The sequence below is a fragment of the Pygocentrus nattereri genome, chromosome 24 (assembly GCF_015220715.1).
Source record: "Pygocentrus nattereri isolate fPygNat1 chromosome 24, fPygNat1.pri, whole genome shotgun sequence".
NCBI lineage: Eukaryota > Metazoa > Chordata > Actinopteri > Characiformes > Serrasalmidae > Pygocentrus > Pygocentrus nattereri.
Genome location: NC_051234.1, coordinates 10858068 through 10884469, shown reverse-complemented (window position 1 = coordinate 10884469; position 26402 = coordinate 10858068). Strand labels below are relative to the sequence as shown.

General features: G+C 39.8%; 1 protein-coding gene across 3 annotated transcripts in view; it reads left to right on the top strand.

Annotated features, from left to right (window-relative positions):
* The window catches only part of cep85 (centrosomal protein 85), a 28193-nt gene extending 4036 nt beyond the window's left edge, over positions 1-24157 (top strand). For 2 of the 3 annotated variants that reach the window (XM_037534230.1, XM_037534229.1), the window contains 12 exons: positions 6583-6942; positions 8913-9184; positions 11448-11575; positions 12879-12996; positions 14347-14532; positions 15553-15705; positions 16712-16866; positions 17372-17489; positions 18302-18352; positions 18550-18666; positions 19183-19438; positions 21605-24157. In XM_037534230.1, the coding sequence (XP_037390127.1) occupies positions 6583-6942; positions 8913-9184; positions 11448-11575; positions 12879-12996; positions 14347-14532; positions 15553-15705; positions 16712-16866; positions 17372-17489; positions 18302-18352; positions 18550-18666; positions 19183-19438; positions 21605-21768 (2078 nt within the window). In that variant the 3' untranslated portion in view covers positions 21769-24157. The remainder of the gene's footprint in view (positions 1-6582; positions 6943-8912; positions 9185-11447; positions 11576-12878; positions 12997-14346; positions 14533-15552; positions 15706-16711; positions 16867-17371; positions 17490-18301; positions 18353-18549; positions 18667-19182; positions 19439-21604) is intronic. The other variant, XM_017714427.2, reaches the window with a different exon arrangement.
* The last annotated feature ends 2245 nt before the right edge of the window (positions 24158-26402 follow it).

Here is a 26402-nt window from a genome sequence, read left to right as displayed (position 1 = left end):
TTAGCCACATTAACAGCATGTATTTTTGATACACCCCACTTTACAGATGGAGTTAGAGGCTTATTTATCATTATTTTGAGCAAAACTGTAATACTGTAAAGAGATGTCAGTAACTCAAATGTTGTGACACCTGACTGTTCAAATATTATATCCAGGACAGTATGACAATATTTACTGTTATTGTGAAATTATGTCATCTGGGTTTAGTGCAGCACAGTGTGTTAGGGTGTTGATGGTGTAGTTTAACCTCTTATTCTCCAGAGGATATTTTGGTTTGTTCATCTGGTTCTAAATGAGCAAATCCTAAGGCAAATTATTCTGTAACTGCATAAAATATATGTAGATTTTTATTTTTTATTTTTTTATTTTTTGGTAAAGGCTTCCCTCAAATGAACAGAAAATGCGTTTATTGATCACACATATTGCTGTATGCTTCCAATTTACTGCTGAAAGCCAAAAATCTTAGACACACTACTAGCAGATCACTGAAGAGACACCATCTGTTTATAGTTTATAGCCAGGATTTGTGGAAAAATGGGTTGACTTTTAGTAGAGAAAAAAGGTGAGTTCAGCTTCTTTTATTGTAAGGGTTTATTTGTCTGGAAAGAAGACAGCTACAGCTCTCATATGACACCCACCTTTTGAGTGAAGCTTTTGAAATCTGAAAGTTATGAAGAATATGACAAAGTATGTTTTGGAACGTGGAAGACGTTAAATGTGGCTCTAGTGTGTCTGTTCCAACTTACCAGATGTCGGAAAACATCATCATGAAAATTGTATCACATTTTTCGACAATTATGGCCATTAATCTATACAACCTGAGATTTTTATTTTTGCTAAAAAAAACAAATTGAAAATGATACATTGTTTAATATTATTATAATCAATTATAAATCTCCAGTATCCCGAACTGATGTTGAATAAACCTCCTTCAGAAGCGTTTCTACGCTGATATCCTGTGTAAATGCCTGAGCTCCAGTGTTATTCTCCATAAAGATGTGGGTCCCAAGCAACCAGTGTTGCGAACCTTTCTGAGCTATGAGCTTCAGTTTGTTTGGCTGTAAAAGTGCAGCTGGTTCAGTTAAACTCCTACGCGGTACTGACGGATGAAGGGCTGTTTCCAGGTGGGACGGAAGGTCTGTTGGGAGTGCTAAGGGTCTGGCATTGTCATGATGGGAGTTATCTTAGATTGGGTGCGTGTTGTGAAGGAGGGGAACTGTTTAAACTTGTCCAGGGTTCAGGCTGAGAGAGTACATAAAGAACGCTCCCTGAGGCAGAACACAGACGCAGCATGGAAATCAGATTTACAGTTTACCTCTGAGCTCCAAATGTAGTTGATCAGCTGAGACACGTTTGCCTATAAAACACTTTGCTCCAGGTAAGGCTGTCAGAGTCATTCAAATTTAGCTGATGATTCATTTTCATATGAAGAACTGCGACTTTAATTGACTTCTCTGGTTTATTGTATGCAGCTATTAAAACACAGGCCTAAATTGGGGGATTATTGCTAGCTGTGTTGGGTGTAGTTAATGCGAACTGTGCTGTCGAATTAATGCTGTCACAGAATCATGTGTTGAGTCCAGCAAAGCTACATGTTGATTCTGCCAGCATTTGTGCTCCAAACATTAGAACTAGCTGCATCGCTAACAAATAAACAGACGCTACTCAGTGCTGCTCTCTAAACATGCTGGAATTAAAAGTTAAAATAAGTGTTTTTGTTTTCATAAGCCCCCCTGCCGCATGTACTGCTTTGTTTTTCAGTCCAGCCTTAGTGTTATATGGTATTCTCAATGGAGAATTCCACCACTCTGTAAACAGAGTTATTCGGAGTCATTTGGTGTGAAATGGTTCATTTTAGACATTCGTTTCAGATTCAGCGCAGAGGGATACGGCATCATTGTTTCAGAAATCGTGCAACGTGAGAACCTGCAGTAACGCTGTGACGCACAAAGATAAAATGAAAGCATTTTAAACACGTTTAAGAAACACTCCCTCAAAATATATTACCGCTGCTTCCACAGAGGTGGCACGGTGGCATAGTGAGTAGCGCTGTTGCCTCACAGCAAGTAGGATCTGCGCTTGATTCCCAGGCCTGGCGACCAGGGTCTTTTCACTGTCGAGTTTGCATGTTCTCCCCGTGTCTGCGTGGGTTTCCTCTGGGTACTCAGATTTCCTCCCACAGTCAAAGGTATGCAGTCTGGACATGGTAAATTGCCTCTAGGTGTGAGTGTGTGAATGTGTATATCTGTCTGTCTGATGGACTTGTGACCTGTCCAGGGTGTGTCCTGCCTTCCGCCCAATGACTGCTGGGATAGGCTGCAGCTCCCCCCTGAGACCCAGAAGGATAAGTGGCTTAGAAGAGGTGTGTGTGTGTGTGTGTGTGTGTCTGTGTTTCCACAGAAAACTCAAAGATCAACATGTCTCTGCCCTTTGTTAGCCATTAAATGGAGTTTTTAACATAACTGAGTAGTGGGATGTAATCTGTGTTATCCAGAGTGGTTTGGTGTGAAATGCTTCTGATGTCTTTACAGTGGTAGACAGACAGACAGACAGACAGACAGACAGACACCTTATTGATCCTGAAGGAAATGTAACCAAAAAGGTTTCTGCCCATACGCATGAAAACATGCTCCACGTCCTTCGTCACTTAAATAACAGCATAAACGTATAGGAAAAAAACAGTTAGGAAAAAGGGCAAAAACAGTACACAGAAGACAGAGCTACTGGAAAAGCTGCTACTCACAGCCGCGCAGGAGGGTATGGTGGTGATAGGAACCAGGGGTCGCCATGACTACAACACAAATACAGACATTGCATTTACTATCTAAACCACCCGTGAACGTACACAAGTCTTCTGAGTTTATATGGAATGTTGATGATGGAGAACAGTGAAAAATCTGAAATAATAAGTTCTTTGGGGACTGTTTTGCCTCAAAACACCCTCTGCCATGAATTAAACCTGTATTCTATATATGGCTCTATACAGAACCGTTTTCTTTACTGAAGAACCTTTATGCCATCATCTTTTTAAGTGTGTTCCATCTGGCTTTGAGTAGATCTTTTCCATTGTGTTTAGATTAGCAGTTTAGTTGATGTGTGTCGATAATTGGGTTTAAATCAGACTCTGGTGGCGCGTCTCTCTGTAATATGAAGCTGCTCTATAAATACTCGTAACCTTTCTGCGTGACTGCTCTAACACAGCCCTGGGAAACAGAACTGACGCTCCCATCTCACCTTGTCTGGGCTTGATATTGCGATTTGGAAGGACGGGCTTAGGTTTGACGTGGAAATGCAGCGGGAGAAGAGAGAAATCCGAGCTCAGTGTCTTACAGCTGACTGGCCTGTGGATGGAAATGCTGCCTTCTGTTGTTTTTGGTGGTTCTGTTTGTGCTGGTCAGTTTAAGGTGAGTTTGATGAACTCTGACTCAGTTCGGATCATTTGTCCTGTAGAAGAACCATGACAGTCTTTTTACAGTGTGGGAAAATCATTAGATTAACATATTTATGTTATTCTATATACAACCATGAATTCTCAAAGAACCCTTTGCATGCTTAAGTGGTTCTCTGCGTGGTGAAATGGCTCTTCAGATTGTTGCAGAATGTGTTGTATATGGTTCTATATAGAACCTTTTTGAAAAGAACCAAACGGGGTTCTGCTATAGTTACTACTTTGACATCATAACAGTAGCAGAACCCTTTTTGGTGCTATGATGAGCCATATACAGGATGTTCTCCATGAGTGTGTGTAGTTCTATGCAGAACCATTGTTTTTAGCAAAGAACCCATAAAGAACTATGTTTCTTTCAGGTGCAGATGCAAAGTTCCAACGTGAACAAAGGGAGTCCATTAATGTAGTTTGCACCCAAGTTATTTATCATAAGCAATAAGCCTTTTCCCCAAAATGTTGCTCAGTGATGCTAATGTTGCTAACCTGCCAGCTAAGCCACCTAGTTTCTAGCTTGGATGAAGTCCCTTTATTTGCTATTGCAGGCAGAGGCTGTTGAGGAATTGTGTGGAGTGCTAGTAACATTTAATAGGACTTTCACATACAAACACAGTAGCCACGTTTACATGGAGCCTAATAATCTGTTAATAATCCGACTAATAGCTCAGTTGGAATAGAATATGTCCATGTAAACACCTCAGCCGGAATAGTCTAGTCTGATTTGAGGCCATTTGCAATACAGTTTCTGCCCAACTGAATGAGGTGGATAATCCTATAAATAATCCATTAAATAGAAGAATAATATCAATGTAAATGCTTGTATTTGATTACATTCCCAATTGGAAAGTTTAAGCACGTTCTGTGCATGTGCATCACATCATAGTGAAAGTTTATAATGTTGAACCAGAGAACTTGTAGAGAGGAGAATTATCACTCTGCAGTGTCTTCCGGGTTTCTCAGACACTAGAGGGCGCTCCTGAGTGAGTCCAAAATGATTGGGTTGATATGGAGCCTTTGAGCAAAATCATAGTTTTTAAATGCCTAAACATTTTAAATGTAATAGAATGCAATAATTTCCTGAGCACTGAATATCATAAAGTATTTTAACACTGCTGTTATATTTTTAAGAGCTTTTGAATTCGAGTTATAGGAGTTTAAAACGGCACCTTATGCATGTCCATGACATCTGTGAGCGCGAACACCCAATGAGCTGCTCCACTCGCCAATCATCACGCTCTAGCAGTAATGCTAACCAATCAGCACTCAGTAGCAACAATGCCTACATTCTGCTTCTTTGCTGTAGAAAAAAGTAAATATATAGGTAAAATGTCCTTGCTTTTTTTAGTGAAACACATCTTTCTACTTTCTAAAATTAAAGGAGAGTTCTAGGTGAGTCATTACAAACTGTTTGAACTTTTCGCTTTTAGCCGTTGAGCGCCATTTACTCCCATTCATTGAGGGCTCCCTCATGGGCACTTTCTGCTGTTTAACAGTCTTATTTTTGATATAATGCGGGAGATAGGAATTGGTCAGGCTTCTCATAAACCGGCTCTGGTTGAACGTGGCGGAGCAGAAACCGGGAGACGAAGTTCATGCTCTGAGCTTTAAAAGACGGTGGTGGGACGTCCAGCTTATGTGTCTCAGAACACGACGTCTTCCTCTCTGCCTTCTTTAATAAGGACATGTGAAGGACGTTTTTCTGAGTCTCACATCATTTTAAAGCAGTTAAGAACACAAGCACTGCTCACTGCTGCTCATCTCACTCTGACTGGACTCACATGATGCTGGTTGTCATGATGACGTCTACACTAAACTGTTCTCTACTCATGTGCGTAATTTTGGATCTGTTTACTTGTAGTATGTGTAAACGGAGATTTTCATCAGATTGTTGAGTAGAGTGAGAATATAAACACCTCAGAATGTATGAAAATCTTTGCATGTAAACACAGCCAGTGATAGTAACTTCAATGAGATATTCAAATAAGACACATTCACATCTAAAAACCATCCTTGTGGGCTGTAAAACGGGAGTAAATACAATAAGATGTACAAAGTTATGAATAAAATAAATAAATAAATATGGGTAGAAGGCTATACAGTCTATGTACACAGTTAATCAATTAAATGACTAATTACAGACCAAATAAACTCTGAAGTAATCTAGGCATAAAGTGTCTAAACCTCATTAAGGCTATGTTCACATTGCAAGACTGAAGTGGCACAAATCCATTTTTTTACCATAATGTGAACCAGATCTGATGTTTTCAGGGCTGTGCGGTCACAAACCTGATCTTTTCAAATCCAACTGGAGTCACTTTCATATCTGGTCCTAGATCGGATCTGTATCCGTTTTGTGGCCATGCGACCTTAATGTTACACTCAGATCAGAATTCATGCGTTTTTTTTTTTTCACTGCGTGTGCTCCATCATTCAGTGTTACCATGGCAACAGCACCAAAGTTAAAGCCTGTAAACGGTGGAAAAGCAGCTCATCTCACCTTTTTCTCCTTCGTCTTGCTCTAATAATGAAGCTGAGAGCTGATCAGAGTTAATCATCTTCTCAGCGAAGCTCGTTCTGCTCGTTTTGTTTGTGCTGATGATGCAGTGATTCATTCACTTGACGTTACTGAGTAGGATGTGCACATAAAGGTCATTTCAGGATGCCAGTTTCTTCACATTAATGGTAGATTTGAATCACTTACCTAAAAGAGTGTGAACCATCGTGTCAGAGAGATCAGATTTGGGCAAAAATCGGATTTGAGGAATAAGGCTTGTAATGTGAACATGGCTTAAGAGGGTAAAAACTGGGTGAAAATGAAAAAATGCTAGAGGCAGGTCTTGTAAATCAAAGGTAATGATGATAGAGGATGACCTGTAATCTTGGATGCAGTTTCTATTTATCACCTCCAACTTCTTCTCCACACATTATTTTACTATCTCATGTTGTGATGGAGAAGGTGGGCACACAGTCTCCGTTCATTGACAGCTACTTTGGCAAGATTGGGCATACAGTACATTTAAAATTGAGATTTAGAAAATGAGTATAATAATGATCAAAAGCAAATCTTGTGGAAATATAAATTCTGATAAGACCTCACCCCCCCCCCCCCCCCCCCCCCACTTCTCTCTCTCTGGTAGAGTTGTGCAGTTCCAGCAGCAGTCCATCCTTCCAGCCAATCCGGAGTCAGATTCCCATCCCCACGGCTCATGTCATGCCGTCCACGGCCGGAGTCACGGCCGCCTCGGCTCGCTCCAGTTCCTCCAGCTCCAAATCCTCCCTGTCCAAATCAGCATCGTCCCCGAACCTGGAGGTGCAGGGCGGGGTCACGGCAGAGGGGAGTGGAGTTAAACAGGACTGCCTGAGCCGCTACCGCAGCCTTGTCAACGGACTTGATCATTCGCTCTTCCCCATGGCCGATCACACCCGGCTAGACGAGGAGCACCACTTCGAGACCCCAGCCATGGAGCCCACTCTAAACCAGTCCGGCTTGCTGGGAGGTATTGCTACAAGTTATGGACCAAATGACTTATTATAATACTGTAAATATTTACATGCAGCTGTAATCTGACCAGTAGACAGAATTTTACACAGTCATCATCTGAACTGTGATCACATGTTTACGCAGTTGTAATCTGAACAGTAATTGTGCGATCATCACCTGAACCATAAACACGCGTTTATGCAGCTGTAATCTGAATAGTAGATAAGTGTTTATGCAGTCATTATCTGAACTGTAAAGCTGTAATCTGATCAGTATACAGGTTTTTACAGTTATCTGAACTGTAAGCTTGTCTTTTTGGAGTCTTAATCTGACCAGTAGAAGGAATTTTACGCAGTCATCATCTGATTTGTAAACATGGGTTTGCACAACTATAATGCCCAGCAAAAAAAATGTATCATCACCTGAACCATAAACACGTGTTTATGCAGCTGTAATCTGAGCATAAATGAATGTTTACTCACTGAACACATGTTTACATAACTGTATTCTGAACAGTAGACAGATTTTTAAGCAGTCATCATCGGAACTGTAAGCATGTGTTTATGAAAACATAATCTGATCAGAAGACGTTTACAGCTCAGATGATGCCTATGTGAACACATTTACGCAACTGTAATCTGACTAGTAAAAAAATTTACTGTGCAGTCATCACCTGAACCGTAAGCATATGTTTACACAGATGTAATCTGAACAGTCGACAAAAGTTCGCAGTCCTCATCTAAACCATAAACACGTTTACGCAGCTCTAATATGATCAGTAGATCATACTGTGTTTACAGAAATATAATAAGAACAGTACAAAAAAATTATTATGCTGTCATCACCTGGACTGTAAATGTGTTTATACAGTCATAATCTGAACATGAACACATGTTAACGCAGTCATCATCTGAACTGTAAGCATATGTTTACGTAACTGTATTCTGAACAGTAGACAGATGTTTACACAGTCATCCTCGGAACTATAAACATGTGTTTATGAAGACATTATGTGATCAGAAGATGTTTGCAGCTCAGATGATGCCTGCGATAACACGTTTATGCAGACAGATGTTTACAGTCATCATCTGAACTGTTAATGTGTTTACACAACTATAATCTGAACAGTAAAAAAAATTAACCATGCAGGCATCACCTGAACTGTAAACATACTTTTATACAGATGTAATCTGAACAGTCGACAAATGTTCATCATCTGAACTGAAAAAAAAAATTATGTAGTCGTCATCTGAACCATAAACATGTGTTTACGCAGCTCTGATCTGATAAGTAGACCGATGTTTATGTAGTCATCATCTGAACTGTAAAATGTGTTTACAGAACTATAATCTAAACAGAACAAAAAAATCATGCAGTCAACACCTGGACTGTAAACATGTGTTTTATAGAGTCATAATCTGAACAGTAGCCAGTTATTTATGCAGTTATCGTCTGAACTGTAAACATGTGTTTACACAGCTGTAATCTGATCAGTAGACGGATGTTTACAGTCATCATCTCAACTGTAAAAATTCACTTGCACAACTATAATCTGAAGAGTAAAAAAAATGATGTGGTCATCACCTGAACCATAAGCATGTGTTTATGCAGCTGTAATCTGGTATACAGATGTTTACGCAGTCACCATCTTAAATGTAAACGTGTTTATGCTACTGTAAAAAAAAAAAAAAAAGAACTATAACCTAAACTGTAAACAAATATTTATGCAGCTATAATTTGAACACGAGCAAATGTTTACGCAGTCATTATCTAAACTGTAAACACGTATTCGTGTAGCTGTATTCTGAACAGTAGACAGAAGTTTACGCAGCTCTAATCTTGTAAACAGCAGTAGACAACCATAATGAATTTAATTGATATGCAAATAGGAAATTTTTATACTGTCTGGAAGTCTGCATTTGTTGGATCCTCTGAAATTGCAAAGGCCAGTATCAGGATAATGATTAATGGTGATATGTTGGTCAGGTCTGCTGGGAGGATACAGCCCGGACGTGCGGATGCAGCTGCACATGACCGGCCTCGGGGACAGCGCCGAATGTCGGACTGATGGATACTCTGGCATTTTAGAACAGACTTTTAAGATTCTTCCTGAAGCCAGAACAGGAATCCCCTGCTCCTCAGACCCCTGTGGTAAAAGGAGCGTCCCACCGGTCCCGGCGCACACTGTAGATCCGTCAGGCTGGCAGCAACACAAACAGAAGCTGGAGAGTCTCCGTCTGCAGGTGGAGCAGATGCAGGTAATTAAATGCACTATTATAAACACTGACTGCACAAAATTATTAATCAGTCAGTTATGCCAGTCATATTTAACCTAGTATTTATTCGTTTTTTAGTTTTAGGCTTCGTTCACACAGCAGGTAATAGTGGCCCAAATCTGATTTTTCTCACCAAATGTGATTTTTCTGTTTGGCTGTTTGCATTATCTTTTAAATGTGACCTGTAAGCAACATCAGTCTGAACAGATGAGCTCCTAAACTGACCCAAATGCGCAAAAGCCTATAACCGCCCTCACGCCTTCAATGTCTGACCCTGCCATATACAGCATTTCTTATATAAACTGGTCTGCCTCACCATACTAATAACCTGCCCTCAGTCTGTTATGCTCTTTCATGTGACCTCCCTTATACTGCCTTGTCTTTTTGTTTGTATTATTGTGCTCTTGCTGTCTGTGTTAAGTGTGTTATCTATGTACTGTGAATTGTAAGCGTCTTTGGGTCCTTGGTAAAGCGCTATATAAAGATAATAATAATAATTATTATTATTATTATTATTATTATTAAAAGAACAGAGCTTCACGCAGCTCATCCAGAGGTAAACAGGAATGCCACCAAATGCCAGTTGCTCCCAGAGGATCAGCTTTATCTTCACCAGCATCACGGGAGTCATCATGAAGCTTCACTGACAGCTCCCAGAATGTGTTTGAGCTGTAAAAAGGGCGCCGTCACTTCTTTGTTTCGTGTGCTTGGATTCATTCCACTTTTTAAACGTATTCTTTGATGCTGCAGCCTTGTTCTCCTACAGCGACATTCGGCCGCTTCATTCGAAATCTCTTTGGACACCAAGGGTTTTGGATGAGTCTCTTCTAATTGTTTTGTACAGAAACATCAGCCTGAATATCTATTAGTCTCAGCAGCAGAAATTATGACATATTGAGTTGGATTGATGTGAAAACTGCATTAATTCCAATCTGGCTGTTCAGAGTCACAGTGCCGCAGATCAGATACGTATCAGATTTCAGTACCACATATCAGTGTGTTTTTTTGCTGTTCACGCTGACACACAGATACACATTTGTGTCACATATGAAAGAAGATGATCAGATTTGGGCCACGCTGTGTGATTTACCTGCTGTGTGAACAAAACCTTTGTCAAGAAGTTGAAATATTGCTTTAAATAATTTCAGTAAAAATGCATTTTTGTCTGTTAAAACATTTTATTATAATATTTTTTGCATTACCCCCCACCATTACACACACCCCAGATCTGTTTTTATGCTGTAGGTTTCTACATGAAAGTTTTATTCATTTCTGATCGCCACAATGAGCAGTGAAGTCATCTTCATCTCTGCATGCAGTGACCTTAGACACTTGGAGTACATAAGAGTCCAGGCTGAGCAACAATATTATCTTATATAATTGTGTTTTTTCTGACCAATACTGTGTCTGCGATTGTGATTGTTTTCTATAAATTGAAGTCCAGACCTGCTGTTTTGGCCAAGAAGCCCAGAACATTTGCTTGCTTCTGATTGGTCTAACGTGGTGGTCCTCAACCCTCTTCCTGAAGATCTGTTCTCCTCCAGATTAGTTCTAACCTGCATCTAATATGCTGCCTCCATCTCATCCAGCCAATCAGGCATATTTGAAGACGTTAATTGGTTGGAGCAGGTGTGGCCAGGTGTGGTTCAAAAGGAAGGTCTATCTCCAGGACCAGGGTTGGAGACCACTGATCTACATGCCGTCCCAGGCTTTGGGTTATTAGATTAAATTTCCTCATATTCAATTTAAGACCATTGTTGATAGGGTATAATTAAAGACTCCTAATTGAAGTCCATCTAGGTCAGTGGTGTCCTGACTGGAGTAGGGGCCATACTGTCAGTAACTGTTAGCCAGACTAGTTTAGAGTAGTACACAGCAGCGTAACTACAACAGTAGTTTATAAATACACTGTATGTCCAAAGATTAAGAGTGAGTCAGTTCTGGATCACTCCAACTCCTCTCAGAGGTATTGGATGGCGCTCCATCACTCCAGAGACCACAGTTCCTCTGCTCTACAGCCCAATAATGGGAGGGCTTTATACCATTCTAGGCCACACTTGGCATTGGGCATTGAGACCTTTTTGATCATGTACAGCTTCTACAGAGCATCCCATTCTATTAGTGCTTTTCAAAGGAAATTAGTGCTTTTCAAAGGAAATTATACAAGCTGTGTCAGCAATGAGTGACCTTAAACTAGCACTCATTTTTTATTTAATTGCATTTCTAACTGTGCCCTTCTTTGCAGTTAATGACCGGCGGGAGCAGTCAGTACCCCTCACTGTACCCGTCAGCTCTACAGACTGAGAGTAAATGGGAGGCGGTGGTGAAGGCAAATGAAAATCTGCTTAAGGAGAAGGAGCTCATCATCGAGAGGTATCCACCAATCAGCTTCAACTTATTCTCTCCACTGTGTCCTGATGGCAGGTTGACATTCAATAGAGGAGTTTTATCATGGGTTTCTTGCTTAGAATATGTTGAAGGGCCTGTATCTTATTTTCTTTTTCCTAATGTGGTTTCATTTAACAGTTAATTTCTACATGATCATTTTCCAACATGCTTTTCCTTACTATTAAACAGGCTGTATTTGTAACTGTGCCTTTAAAACTGACTTATATGTAAATGAGTTCTGCTCTGGTTGGCTGTGACAAAAAACAGTCAGGAATGAAACACTCTTTATATTTGATATATATAATATATAATTTATATTTGAGAACAGATGATGCATTGAATTGCTTCTAAAAGAGCCCTTATTGAATCAAGCAAGATCACTTACACCCCTAATGGGTTCTTTAGTAGAAGTATTTGTGTATATATATATCCATACACATATGTGTGTGTGTGTGTGTGTGTATGTATATGTGTATATGTATATGTGTGTCTGTATGTGTATGTATGTGTGTGTGTGTATGTATATATATATATATATATATATATATATATATATATATATATATATATATATATATATATATATATATATATATATATATATATATATATGCATGCACACACGTATATGAATATATATAAATACATGAAATATATATTCCTCTGCTTTCGGAACAAAACCTCATATCTCCAGAATGGTAACTTTATGGATACCTAAGGCAATGGAACCAGAATTTTTTTCCAGGTCGTTTTGGGCCATTTCTGTTTTTTATGAAATTTACACGTAATGTAAAGGGCAATGGACATTTTCAAATTATATCCTATATATGTTACGATGTTGCAAAACATTTTTTTCTTTTAGATACATCATACATAAGTTGGAATGGCAGAGAAACAATATGAATACAATGACATTGCTGTCTGTGCTCGACTAAATCCAGTTGAACAGGACTAGTTGTGCTCTCTTTGTAATGAAACATGAAGTTCAGTGTTCTTTAATTACCTACCACATCCATGATATACTCAGAAGAGGTTACTGTGACATAATTTATCATGATCTGATGAATATCGTTTTTTACACACCTTTGTTCTTTTATGCACTTTTGCTTTGCAAAATAAGGAAAACCTATGTTGCACATTTAGATTGGCTGCTGATATGAATTCCATATTGAATTCCATATCACAGTTTCTGCAGTATTGATGTGAATCATTACCCTACCTGTGTTCATTGCTGGTGTGATGGAAGTGTCGGTGTTGATGATTGTTGTTGTTTACGGTCGTGTTTCAGGCAGAAGCAGCAGCTGTGTCAGCTGGAGCAGCGTCTCCGAGAGAGCGAGGTACAGATTCACTCTGCTCTGATGGGCCGCGGAGCTCCATTCACCGACATCTGTATGTTACGACTACAGGTCAGTGTGCAGCGGTCACCTGCTCTCTCAGCGCTCAGACACAACAGCCTGTCTCGCACACTCAGAGAGGTGTTTAAAGAGGAGGTCTTTGCAACATGACTCGTCCAGTTTTTCTGAACAAAACGAATGTTTATTTTATCTGTTATTTATTTACCTAAATTTTCCCCAGAAAGGTCATTAATAGGGATGAATTATGTCAGAATCATATCAGTGTCTACAGATATTTGCCTAAAATAAATACATATATACATACACACCTAGATGAGCAGAATGTTTAGGTGAGGTTAGGCTACTGTGCTGAATCTATTTGTTTGATAAATTTTACTGCGTTTGTAACCCTTCATAAAATAAAATGAATGCATGCATAAAAGTTATATTTCTCAGTATTACTGTTGCATGTAGATTTTGACTCATTATAAATGTGGAATTTGTATTAGGTATCAGTGTTGGTGCTGCCATTTGGCGGTTATGAACATGAAAAAATTCAGATACAGGTGTCTGCCTGTGGTTCCCATATTGGAGAATCTCTGTTAATTGTGTAGTTGTGTTTTATTGCTATAAATATTTTTGACGGGAGAAGAAAAAAAAATTAAGTTTGTCAAAATTTTAAAGTGGTGTAAATCGACCACCCAGTCGACCAACCAAGCAACCGACCAGTCAACCTTTATTTTGATGCTGATGTATAGTAAGGGTGAGCCTCATTTACAGTGTAGCCAAGCAAATTACACAGAGATTGAGAAAGTTGAAATGAAATTTAAAACAAATGAGAACAAGACAAGAAGATTTATATATTAAAAAATATATATTAAAGAAGTAGCTCAAATAGAAAAAAGGCATAAAATATGAATAAAATGTATAATAAAAACACATTAAATGATGTAAAAGAGCCAATCTAGATAGTAAGGAATAATAATAATCAAATTTAGAAAGGAAAAGTTAAGCCCCTAAAACCGGCTGTCTGAATGTGGTTAGAGACTAGAAGTGACACCAGCGGAGTTTGAGACTCCCATACTGAATTCCTGCTCACTGGTGCTAAAAGCAGATTTTCCCAGTTCAGTAAAAACTCTCAGTACCTGACAGGCGAACCAGTCACTGAGCAGGTCATAGATGAGCGTTGTGTGATATGATCATATATGAGGCCATTTCAATTATGTTAAAAACATAAAACAAAGTGATTCAAGATTTCGTACCAACAGGAATGATTTAAATAATTATGTAACGTAAGCAAATATGAAGCAAAACGACAAAACCTGAGGGTTAAACGTAGTCTTAGAGTGAATGAGAGTTATGAGGGAGAGTCGGTGCGGAGAGTTGGGGATGTTCGTAACAGTGTTGTATGTGTTTGTGCAGGAGGCTCAGCGTGAGAACGCTTTTCTGCGCTCTCAGTTTGCGGAGTGCAGCGACTCGCTGGCTCAGGAGAAGGTTGAGGCGGAGCGGCGCCTGGCTGCCGTGGAAACGGAAACCCACCGACTGAGCGAAGTGCTGAAGGAGAGCAAGGAAAAGCATACAGAGGAGCTCAAGAAGCAGGAGGAGAGGGTGAGGAACACTTACAGGAACATGCTTCAGAGCATTTTTAGCTCCTGGTCTCCATACCTGTTTCTGGAGAGCTGCCTTCTTGCAGATTTTAGCTCCAAGCTAGCTTGGCTGTATCTACCTTCATAAAGATTCATGAAAAGTTTACCCTTTTGTCTGTCCACTCTATTAGACACTCCTATCCTGTCAGCCCACCTTGTAAATATAAAGTCAGAGATGAGAGCTCATCTGCTGCTGCACAGCTTGTGTTGCTCATTCTCTAGTCCTTCATCAGTGGTCACATGACGCTGCCCGCAGGTCACTGTTGGCTGGATATTTTTGGTTGGTGGACTATTCTCAGTCCAGCAGTGACACTGAGGTGTTTAAAAACTCCAGCAGCACTGCTGTGTCTGATTCCCTCATACCAGCGCAACACACACTAACACAACACCACCATGTCAGTGTTACTGCAGTCCTGAGAATGATCCACCACCCAAATAGGTCCTGCCCTGTGAGGGTCCATCGGGGTCCTGAATGCAAGAACAGGGTAAAAGGGGCTAACAAAGTATCAGAGAAACAGATAGACTATAGTCTGTAACTGTAGAAGTGCACCTATATAATAAATGGAGCTGATAAAATGGACAATGAGTGTAGAAACAATGAGGTGGTCAGAATGTTATACCTGTTCGGTGTATGCCACAGTTGTGACAAGGTGGCAAAAAAAAAAGTAAATCAAAAGCAGGCTCTGATTGGCCAGAAGTTCAGCCTCGTTTATTTGAGTGCTTAATAAGAACAAAGTTAAACTGCCCTGAAGCAGATTAGGTATGCAAGTTGCCATGGTGATGCATCTCCATTAAGAAGTGGCCTTCTTGATATGATCCACTTTTAGTTTGAGTTTAGCTTTCTGCAGTTAAATTACTGTGTTTGTAGATCCCCCAGTTATGTTAGTTTTGTTTAATTTTCATCTTGTGAGTTCATTTAAAAAAAAAAAAAATTTATCTCAGTGCTGTGCTAAACAGTGTTTGCGCAATTTTGTTGTTAAAGATCCGAAATCGAGACAAGCACATCAACAGCCTGAAGAAGAAGTGTCAGAAGGAGTGCGAGCAGAACCGTGAGAAACAGCAGCGTATCGAGACCCTTGAGCGCTACCTGGCTGACCTGCCCACCATGGAGGACTACCAGAGCCAGAGGAAGCAGGTAGAACCAGCCGCGTTCATGGGCAGCCTGAATTATATCTTCACGACATGACATGTTACATTCAGACTGTGATGCACCTTACAGTACATTCAGAATACATTGATTGTGATTGATATCCCATAAGGCTACAATATACAAATGAGCCCTTTTAACCAGTTTTATTTCTGGATTTGCTGTCTTGTTTGGTAAACATATTGTGGAACCACTTCACAACAAGACTACCTGTTTAAAAATGGTTTAAAATAATGTTATTTCTGGTTATTAAGTTGGTCATAAACACTGTAACAGTCATTGTAGCCCATAAATTAAAAGCTTTGTTCTTGTCAAATAACGAGCCTACTTTCATCTATACTGTTAAAGCTCAGATAGAACAGCTCAGTGCTGGGCTTTAGTTATGTTTAAAGCATCATGTAAATTATTTATTATCACCCACCCCTAATTCTTCAGTGATATGAAGCTGAAGTCAGGCATTTGGCAGATTCCCCCGTTCTACAGTAAATGGCCAGGATGTAACTGCTGCAACATATATATATATATATATATATATATATATGTGTGTGTGTGTGTGTGTGTGTGTGTGTGTGTGTGTGTGTATATACACACACACACACACAGTACTGTGTAAATGTTTTAGGCATCTAAGCAAATTTTTTAAACAATTTACCTCAGCAGTGAGTTTATCACAATATACATTAGAATAGAAAAGTCACATTCATAATTCAAATAAACATAAAAACAATAAAAAGTAACAAGAATTTCTTGGCTCCATAGTTTTCGTTTACACCTTCACAGCCTCCACAGAAACTTGTTAATATCATCAATTACATCATGAGCACTATTTACTGAAGCCCTGATGAAAGCGCAAAATGAAGGGGTAGTGTAAGTAGTAGGGGCGAGGGGTGAAATGGGATTGGGCCTTAGTGTGTTCTGTTAGTTTGAAGTGAACTGCTGTGAAGTAACGTGTTCAGACCTCTCCTGTGTCTGTGTTTGTATGTACGTATATTAGCTGGAAGCCGCGGAGCAGAAGGTGGGTGAGCTGCAGGCTGCGGTGTTGGAGCTGCAGACCCAGCTGGAGGAGAGCCGGTCAGCCAATCGCAGTAAAGACAGCCAGCTGGAGGAGCAAAGGCGCAGAGAGAGAGAGCTGCTCAACACAGTCACCAGGTACAGCCCACACCTCCATATGCACCTACATGCTTCACTAGAGGGGGGGGTGGGGAGGGGTTTGAGGAGATGGTGAATCACTTTCAGTCAGAATTCATTGGTTTTCACTTTGATTTAAAAAATGCATTTTTAAAAAAAAATTTTTATGCATGATTCCATACAGTACATGATGATACAGTGTGGCGATTCTGTGCTAATGATTTTTCTATTTTAAAATGTATTGTTTTAATCATGTTTTAATCTTGCTTTTGCATTCTGTTATTTGCTTTTTAAATAACTATTTTCCCATTTGTAAAGCACTTTGAATGACGGTAGTAAATGAAAGGTGCTGTATAAATAAACTTGCCTTGCCTTGTCACTGTATTGCATTGCAATATCACAATGTTGCAATGTATTATTCCGTCCTGACCACTTAAACATATGCATGTACATAAAAAATACGGCAGAATGCTATAGGAATGCGAGTGTGTTGAGTGCAGAGATATACAGCATGTGTGTTGTGTAGTCTCCAGGCTAGAGTGCAGGAGAGCCTGGAAGATGGCGCTAGGTTACCATCTCTGGACATTGAGAGGCTCAGAGAGGAGAATGTGGCTCTGAAGGAGGAGCAGCAGAAACTCAAAAAGGTGTGTTAACGTAGTGGCGGGGCAATATGGCAAATATAGAACAATAAGCAACATGCAGCATTATATCTAGTTTTTCTGAAGTTTGAATTGAAGCAGAGAAGAACCAGTAGTTCTGCTAAGGCAGTGATGCCTCTTTGACCAACAGGATATTTGATTGCAGAGTTCTTTAAGTACTGACCATGTCTACCAAATTCTCAGAAAAAGCATATGTGATAAATATTCATATTACATACTTGTATTTTATATACACGACTTCTGACATCTTAAAGGAGAATTCCGCTGTTTAAAATATTCTGCGTAGTTCAGAGTGGTTTGGTGTGAAATGGTTCAGATGTCTTTACAGTGGTGATGAGAGGAACCAGGGGTCACCATGACTACAACACAGATATAGACATTTTATTTACTGTCCAGAACCACCAGTGAATCCTGCATGAGTCTTCTGAGTTTATATGGAATGTAGATGATAGTAAATTAGTGCTAAATCTGAAAAAATTATTTCTTTGGGCACTATTTTTTCTTCCCACCACCGTACATGTACCCCTCCACCAACATAAATGGATTTAAAAAATATGTGTAGTCCAAAACCTTTTTTTTTCTGTGAGGGAGCTTTTAGAGGTGGTTCCCCTCATCACCACTGTGAACAATTCTGACTTTGTGAAGTTTCACTAGAATGGAGTGTTTCACATCAAAGCACAGACTTTATTTACATCTTAAATGTTTAATTATGCAGAAAATTTTGAAATTTCCCCTAAAATAATACGTCATCTGAATTTTTGCATTGTTAACTCGTCAAATGAAATGTCTTGTTTCAGGTTATTGAGAAGCAGTTGAGGATGATGGAACAGCTGGGCTCACAGATCAGGGTAAGCACTTCACCCGAACATGCTAACATTGCTAACATATCAATGATAATGAGGTTCAGTTTGGCCTTCTGGAATAAAATGTTACTAAGAAGGTCTTCGTTGATCTTTTTTATCAGCATTAGGTCTCGTTTGCTGGCTGCTGACGTGGCAAATATGCAGTAGTCTGTACTCTCTGAAATGTCTGTCGTTTGTGTTAGTTTATTCAGAATATGCAGCAGCACCTGAGTGAGGAGGAGAGCAGCGGTCAGGCTCTGAGAGACGAGCTGGACGCTAAAGAGAAGGAGCTGCTGCAGTTACACTCTGCAGTGAAGGAGGTCAGTTATACAGCCTCTTATTCCTTTCTTTTCCTTCTTTTTGTTCAATTATTCAGTATCTGTTATTGAATGTTTAGAATCTAATATGAATTATTGAGTGTCTAATATGAATTATTCCGTGTCTACTATGAATTATTCAGTATCTCCTGAAACAAATGTTTAAATTCTGTATTTATGAGAGTAAGGAACTGAAGTGTTGACCCACATACAGACCCTCAAGAGCCGGTTAAACTGATATGGATTAGGTCTAGTCTTGGACTAAAATACAGAACCGATGAATCACAGTGAATCGCAATTAGAAATTCCTTTTAGTCTAGGATTAGCCTTAATCTTGGTCTGGGAAAGTGGCCCTTAATGGTTAAATGGAAATTTTTTCTTTTTCATTTTGTACCTAATATTTTAATTAGTGTTAGGGAGTTTGTTGAGTGTTAACCCTTCATTGCTCTTACATGTCTGAGTTCGTGTTTTGATGTGTGCAGGTTTTTTAAATGTGTATGGGTTTGTGTTTTGTTTCAGCTCTCTGTACAGAATCAGGATCTGATGGAGCAGACTGTGACTCTGCGGGAGCGGCTACAGGCCACTGCAGGGTCCGGTGATGGATGTGTCCGGTGGGAAGCCGACTGCAGCCTGCAGCCGGCGGAGGTCCAGCTCACCCAGAAGCTCTATAGAGAGATGGAGGCCTGTCTAAGTGACCTCCGCTCCCTCTGCAGCGTCCTCACCCACACTGCGCAGGGCCAAGACCCCAACCTGTCCATGCTGCTGGGCATCAGCTGTGAGTACATATACACACACTTCCTGTAGTGTATTACAGTCTGTCAGAGTGACTGTGTGGATCATATGAACATTATAGAGTTTTTTAAATGAAACAGTAGAAGCCATATCGCCCCCTACACTTCCTGTAGTGTATTACAGTCTGTCAGAGTGACTTTGTGGATCATATGAACATTATAGAGGCTTTTTAAATGAAACAGTAGAAGCCATATCGCCCCCTACACTTCCTGTAGTGTATTACAGTCTGTCCGAGTGACTGTGTGGATCATATGAACATTATAGAGGCTTTTTAAATAAAACAGTAGAAGCCATATCGCCCCCTACACTTCCTGTAGTATATTACAGTCTGTCAGAGTGACTGTGTGGATCATATGAATATTATAGAGGCTTTTTAAATAAAACAGTAGAAGCCGTATCGCCCCCTACACTTCCTGTAGTGTATTACAGTCTGTCAGAGTGACTGTGTGGATCATATGAACATTATAGAGGCTTTTTAAATGAAACAGTAGAAGCCATATCGCCCCTACAAATCCTGTAGTGTTTCTTTTGTTTCTATAAGGTCTCATATAATAAAATGTTTTTGGCCTGTGCAGCTCATTCACTGCTGACTTTTGCGTAGTAGTTGGAGGGATGTTTGTTCTGTGTTGTCATGGTAACTCACCACTGGCAGTAACAGTTATAATTTACTATGTAGCGCTGTGGCAGGTTTGTGTGTGTAGTCATGGTAATGAAGTGGTGTGTGTGTGTGTGTGTGTGTGTGTGTGTGTGTGTGTGTGTGTGTGTGTGTGTGGAAACGACAGTAACTGTAGAGTGTGTGGAGAGTTAGACGTTCCCATTTAATTACGAATTTTGCATTTCACAAGTTAGCAATGTGTTTGAGTTTTGAACAGCAGACTTAATAAGCTAGACATCAAAAAGTGTTTTTAGACTTTTATTCAACATTACAAGTATTTTGGTAAGTTTTGGATGGTGATTTTTTTTTTTTTTTTTTTTAATACATAATGGATGTTTTATTTGAAGTTCATTCAGGAAATTAATTATTACAACTTTGTTCTTGATGTTCTACAGTTTTATCCCTCATCCTCTGCAATTCTGAACACACCTAACTTTTCTTCACTTTATTTACAGCTTTCTGCTGATAATCTTAAAGCTGAGAAGTTGCTCAAAACTGGTTTATTTAAAGCACTAATACTCATAAACTGGTGTTTAAAATTTTAGAATCATTGGGCCTCGTTCTCCAGCTTTTTTCTTAAGCGTGTTCTTGATAAAGAGCCTAAAAAAAAGTCTACGTCAGATTCATGATGTGTTCTAAAAGCGCAGAACTGTTCTCACTTTTGTGTTCTTGAGTGTGTGTAGATTCTGTTCTTACCTAAGAACAACTCCCACATAAGAGAATACTGGTGAGTGACAGAATCTTCGTCAGAACTGTGTAAGAGAGAAACTTTTCTTAACAATAGTTTATGAATGAGGGCCATATGAGTGTTTCCAACAGTGTACACCTGTTTGGTTGCCGATAAATGTATAAAATGGTTCCTATCCACTCGTCCGGAACAACACAACCTTCAGATAATCAGTTGGATGCTAAAGTGAAGATAAACAAAACGTGTAGAAATGTTAGGTGTGTCCAGAATAATAAACAGAGCTGTAGATGTAAAATGTCAGAGAAAGCTGTGTCCAGAATTCTGTATCTAGAATTGATCATATTTAAAAGGTAGTCAAAAATAAATGTAAATAGATAATTACAGCATGTTATATATCGTTGTATCACATCCTGTTTAAACAGTTATATTAAATATTAAATAAAACATCTAGAAATGTTATATTGCTTTTTTTTTAATTATTGAGATCCAGATTGTGTAAATTATTATTGTGCATAAAATAAAAATTGTACAGATGCTATAGCCACTGAGTGCACTTACTAATCTGATAACTAAAGAAAATCAATGGCGCTGTGGATAGGGCTGCCCACCGCTCTGGGCAAGCATGCTCACTGCCCCTAGTGTGTTCACTAGTGTGTATGGGATGGGTTAGATGCAGAGGTGAAATTTCCCCGTTCTGGGACTAATAAGGGTCACTTAATCTTAAAATTTGTGTCAAATTCTAAACTTCTGAACAGGATTCTAAAACTTCATAAACTGACAAACACCTTGAATGTTCTCTCCTACAGCGGCACCTGCAGTGTCGGAGCAGAGTGAGGACTGGCTCAGCCCTGCAGTTCTGCAGAGGAAACTGCAGGAGGCACTGCAGCTCCGCCGAGACGTGGAGGCACTGAGGACCACCGTCTCTGACCGCTACGCCCAAGACATGGGCGAAAACTGCACCACCCAGTGACCCTCAACCAAGAGCATATTCAGTCCATGGTTCTTCCTCTGAACGGACCTTTTAGGCTCCACAGCTTTGTGCCTTCATTCAGAACCACCAGGAACGCAGAGCAGGTTCAGTTCACACTGTTTCCTCTCAAAGGGCTAGCAGTGCTAACGCTGAGGCTAATGCTAATGACACTACATCGGCTTATTTTTATATAAAGGTCATAATATTGCTATTTTTCTAAATTCTTCATCAGACTGGCGTTTGTTTTCTTGTTGTGCAGTGTTCATGATCATTCCCATGTGTTGGGGAACGAATGTGATGTGGTTGACAATCAACTGAAAATAATTTGTAATCTTTCTTTGTTTGATCTGAGGAACGTTTGTTTTATGTCTTTGGTCCGTCATCTCAGATGAACATGAGCTGGAGGGCGAACACTACCTGCCGTAGTCTCACCTGCGCTGAGGAGAAACGTGGTTGTGCTAAACCAACACGCATTAAAATCCACAGACATGCCTGCACCTGTAATTTCAGCTAGAATAACTTCATTAATGATAAGCTTTTTTGTTTTTAATCCGAACATTCCATCACATTTAACATACATAGACATCAAATGTGTGATTTTAAACCTTCATAATTAGAGGGCTCTAAGGTGACATGGTGGTTTATTTTAATAAGGCGTGGCCACAAATTAATATATCGAGGCCATGAGTTAATATTGAGGCCACAAGTTACTATATTGAGGCCACAGGTTCATCTAATGAGGCCACTGTATTGAGGCCAGGAGTTACTATATTGAGGCCACAAAATAATATATTATGGCCACAAATTACAATATTGAGGCCAAAGTTACTACATTAAGGCTCCCATGTATTATATTAAGGCCACAAGTTCATCTGCTGAGGCCAGAATTTACTGTATTGAGGCTACAAAGTAATGTATTGTGGCCACAGATGACTATATTGAGGCCATGAGCTGCTATACCATATTGACGCCACAATTTACTGTATTGAGGCCACGAGGTATTATATTGAAGCTACGGTTTACTACATTGAGACCATGAGGTATTATATGGAGGCCACAAGGTAACACATTGAGGCCACAGATTATGAGAAACGTAACTCATGGCCTCAATATGTTAATTTGTGGCCATGCCTTAATGAAAAACAATCACCCTGTCACCTCTGGATCCGTACAGAACAACATGACTCATTATTCACTATGATCTACACTTTTGATATTAAATAACATAACACTGACTAAAGTAAAGCAAAAAATCTGATATGCTTCCCCCACCGAGCTCAGACGTAGTCAGTCAGCTCAGACATGTTTGGGGTCTGAACTTACTTTAGTTTTAGCGTTTGAGCTACAATGCTAATGTAGCTGACGAGTAATATGAGCTTATGTCAGCTGGTTAGCTTATAGCAAGTCTCTTAAAGATTATTAACCATTTGAGGCGAGCGTGTGATGATTCAGGCCCACAGTTAGCACCATGCTAACCTAGTGAGCTATAAGCGTCTGTTACTTGTTAGCTACGTTCGCCTCGTAGCTAAAGGCGCAAACTTCAGAAAGCAGACCTGTCCTGGCTGATCAGCTACATTTGAGATCATTTGATTTTTAAGGGTAACAGCTGCTGATGTTGGCTGTTCATTTACTTTTTGGGAAAAAAAACTTTTTTTTTTGCACACAGATGTGGTCGTGTTGCATTTCATGTTGGCGCACAGAGCGTTTTGGTGTCTGTTTGTAAATGTTTTCATTATCTGGTAGCAGATGATGTTTTCCATTAAGAACGAAACCCTCGATGGGGCGGTTCCACCAAGAAACGCTAACAGAGACAGAAGCTCACTGTGATCAGCAGTAACGGCTTTCAATCACTGTTAGCAACGTTAGCATTCATGGAAAGAGAGCTAGTGAAACTGCTAGCCTTTTATTTGCATTGACTGCAAAAAAAAAACACTACTGAATTGAAACCAAGGCGCTGCATTTAGATGACATTTCATATCCGAAGAGATGGTTTTGCATCATAGATGATCTGAAATTGTGCCTTTTCTCTGTGTGGTTAGCATGGATGGGTTGTGTGTCAGAAAAAGCAATATATTAGCTTGTTTCATGAAGCGACTCTTTCTCATAGAACAGCAAGTCTTCCGTATAGTTTCCATGTGTATTAAGCTGCTCCTGCTGCATATTTAAATGAAATGAGCTGGGATTGGATTGTACTGTGGAGGATAATGATGTGATGTGCCATGTTTGGTCCAGAGAAACATTTTCTGGACTAATTGAACATCAGAGGAGTTCAACGTTGTAATATTTTGTTAAACATAACCAGCCAAGGAAGCCTAATCGCAACACTAAATATGTTTATATATGTATGTTTCCATGCCTTTTAGAAATAAAGACTTTTTTGTGAACTTCAGACTTTTAAAGACTGTAGAAGTGCATATAGTTCTGACAGAATTTTCTCAGGCTTATAAGGTGACTGACTGTTCTTGTGAGTTCTTTTGTTCCACTGTTGTTAAAGAATAACACTCCTACATCTACATTTCAGGTGATGTTATGAGATCCTGCCGTGCTCTAGAAACCTTGAGAACTCAGGCAGCTTTATTAGTACTGAGAACTACAATGCTGTCCCACTGAATACTAAACAGAAATTCTCACTGCTTTTATACAGAACTCTTTAATTTCCAGTCACCATAACCAATAAGTACAAGTTACTGCTTTTTCAGGAGATGTTCATGAGATTATGCTTGCATGGAGTCATGAGCAGGACTAAAAGCTACAGAGAAAATGTCTCCCAACAACCACCTGGAAGAGCTGGTAGACCCCAAAACTGCCCCCTTCAGGTAAATAGCACTTAAAGCTTCCATCTTTGAGAGAGAGGAGAAAATCAAGCTGCTCCAGATCTGAAAACATCCGCAGGTGTTTCTGTCCATCCTTCCACTGTGAGAAGATGACTTGGTGCTATGGGTCTGAAAGGATGTGTAGCTGATCAAGAAAAGGAAACAGGCACATCAAACAAAGAAGCTGAACAATGGACTGACCACCTCAGAGTCCAGACCTCAGCATCACTGAATGTCTTTGATTACTTCAGAAAATCATCAGCCAGCTTCTAAGACTGAACTTTGGAGGTGTGTCTGCAGATTCTTTGAGGAACTGAAAGTGAGAATGGAAGCTGGAATAAAGGAGAAGAGAGACCCACTGAACATTTAAACAGCTGAGATTAGATTTAGTTGTTGAGGCCTAAAGTTTTATGTTTAATGTTTGATTTTATCCCTGATGCTGATAACTGAGTAACTGCATGAAGGGTGGTCTTACCTTTGTATAGTATACTCTAAAAAAGATGGTGCTTAAAGGGTTCTTTAGTAAAGAAAGCAGTTCCATATAGAACCATTTGCATAATTAAATGATTCTTTGCATTGTGAAATTGTTCTTCAGACTGATGGAGAATGTGCTGTAGGTGGTTCTATATAGAACCCTTTTTGCTGAGTGTATGTAACATGTTTACAATGTACTGAAGTTGAGGAGACTCAAAAAATCCAACATGCACTCAGAGTAAGTCTAGTTTCTAGGGTTTAGCCCAGTCCCAGATGATATCAACAATGTGCAGGCCTATAAGGTACGAGACCTCGAGGGTGTTTGGTTCAAATGTGCGTTTGGGACAGGCTTGTGCAACATGGGGGCTCTACATGTATCTGTTGTTACCCTTTTAATGGCATGTGAGAAATGGGACACCCTACAGCCTTCAGGACCGCAAGTGCACCATTCAGGACTGGGCTGCTGGTGGTGATGGACACTACTGTCCCACAGTGCAGTGTGAAGCAGGACAGGAGCTATTCAAAACAACATTGGACAACGTTGGGAACGTGACAGATGGTGAGTTGAGCTGTATTGCAGCTAGCTATATATGAAAATGTACTAAATAGGCAGTAGCATTTTCAAAATGACTAGTGATCAAAACCCAGTTTATCAAACCAACATTGTTTCATAATTTGAGCATTAGAAGGTCAATCGGTTCATCAGTGAATCTGCTTCTGCCAACCAAAAACTCACTGCACAGTAAGACGAAGGGAGCTCAGAGCAAACTAGTTGAAAATCTGAAATAATACGTTTTATTTAGGGACTATTTTTCCTTACAGCACCCTGCGTATTATGGATCCTTCCACAAAGGATTTTAAGGCCAAAATCTTCTCAAAACTGTCATCAGGCACAGATTTCATAACCATTTCATGTAGTAACTCTGTGAGGGAGCTTTTAGAGGTGGACGTCTGGTTCCTATCACCACCACTGTGAACAATTCTAACTCCTTCATTCCATCACATTACACCTGTCCTTCAACAGCTCCACTGGCTCCCTGTTAAATATAGGATCAAAATCAAAATTCTCCTCCACACATTTAAGGCCATACATAATCTTGCCCCCCCTTATCTGTCAAATCTTCTCCAAATTGCAACTTCTACCCGCTCGCTCAGATACTCCTCTTCCATTCATCTCTCTGTACCTTCTGCTCGTCTGAGTACCATGGGGAGCAGAGCTTTCAGCCGCTCTGCTCCCAAACTCTGGAACTCCCTCCCACCTGACATCCGTAACATTGACTCTTTTCCTCTTTTCAAATCCAGTCTTAAAACTCACCTGTTCAAAATAGCCTACTCTCTCTGTTGATG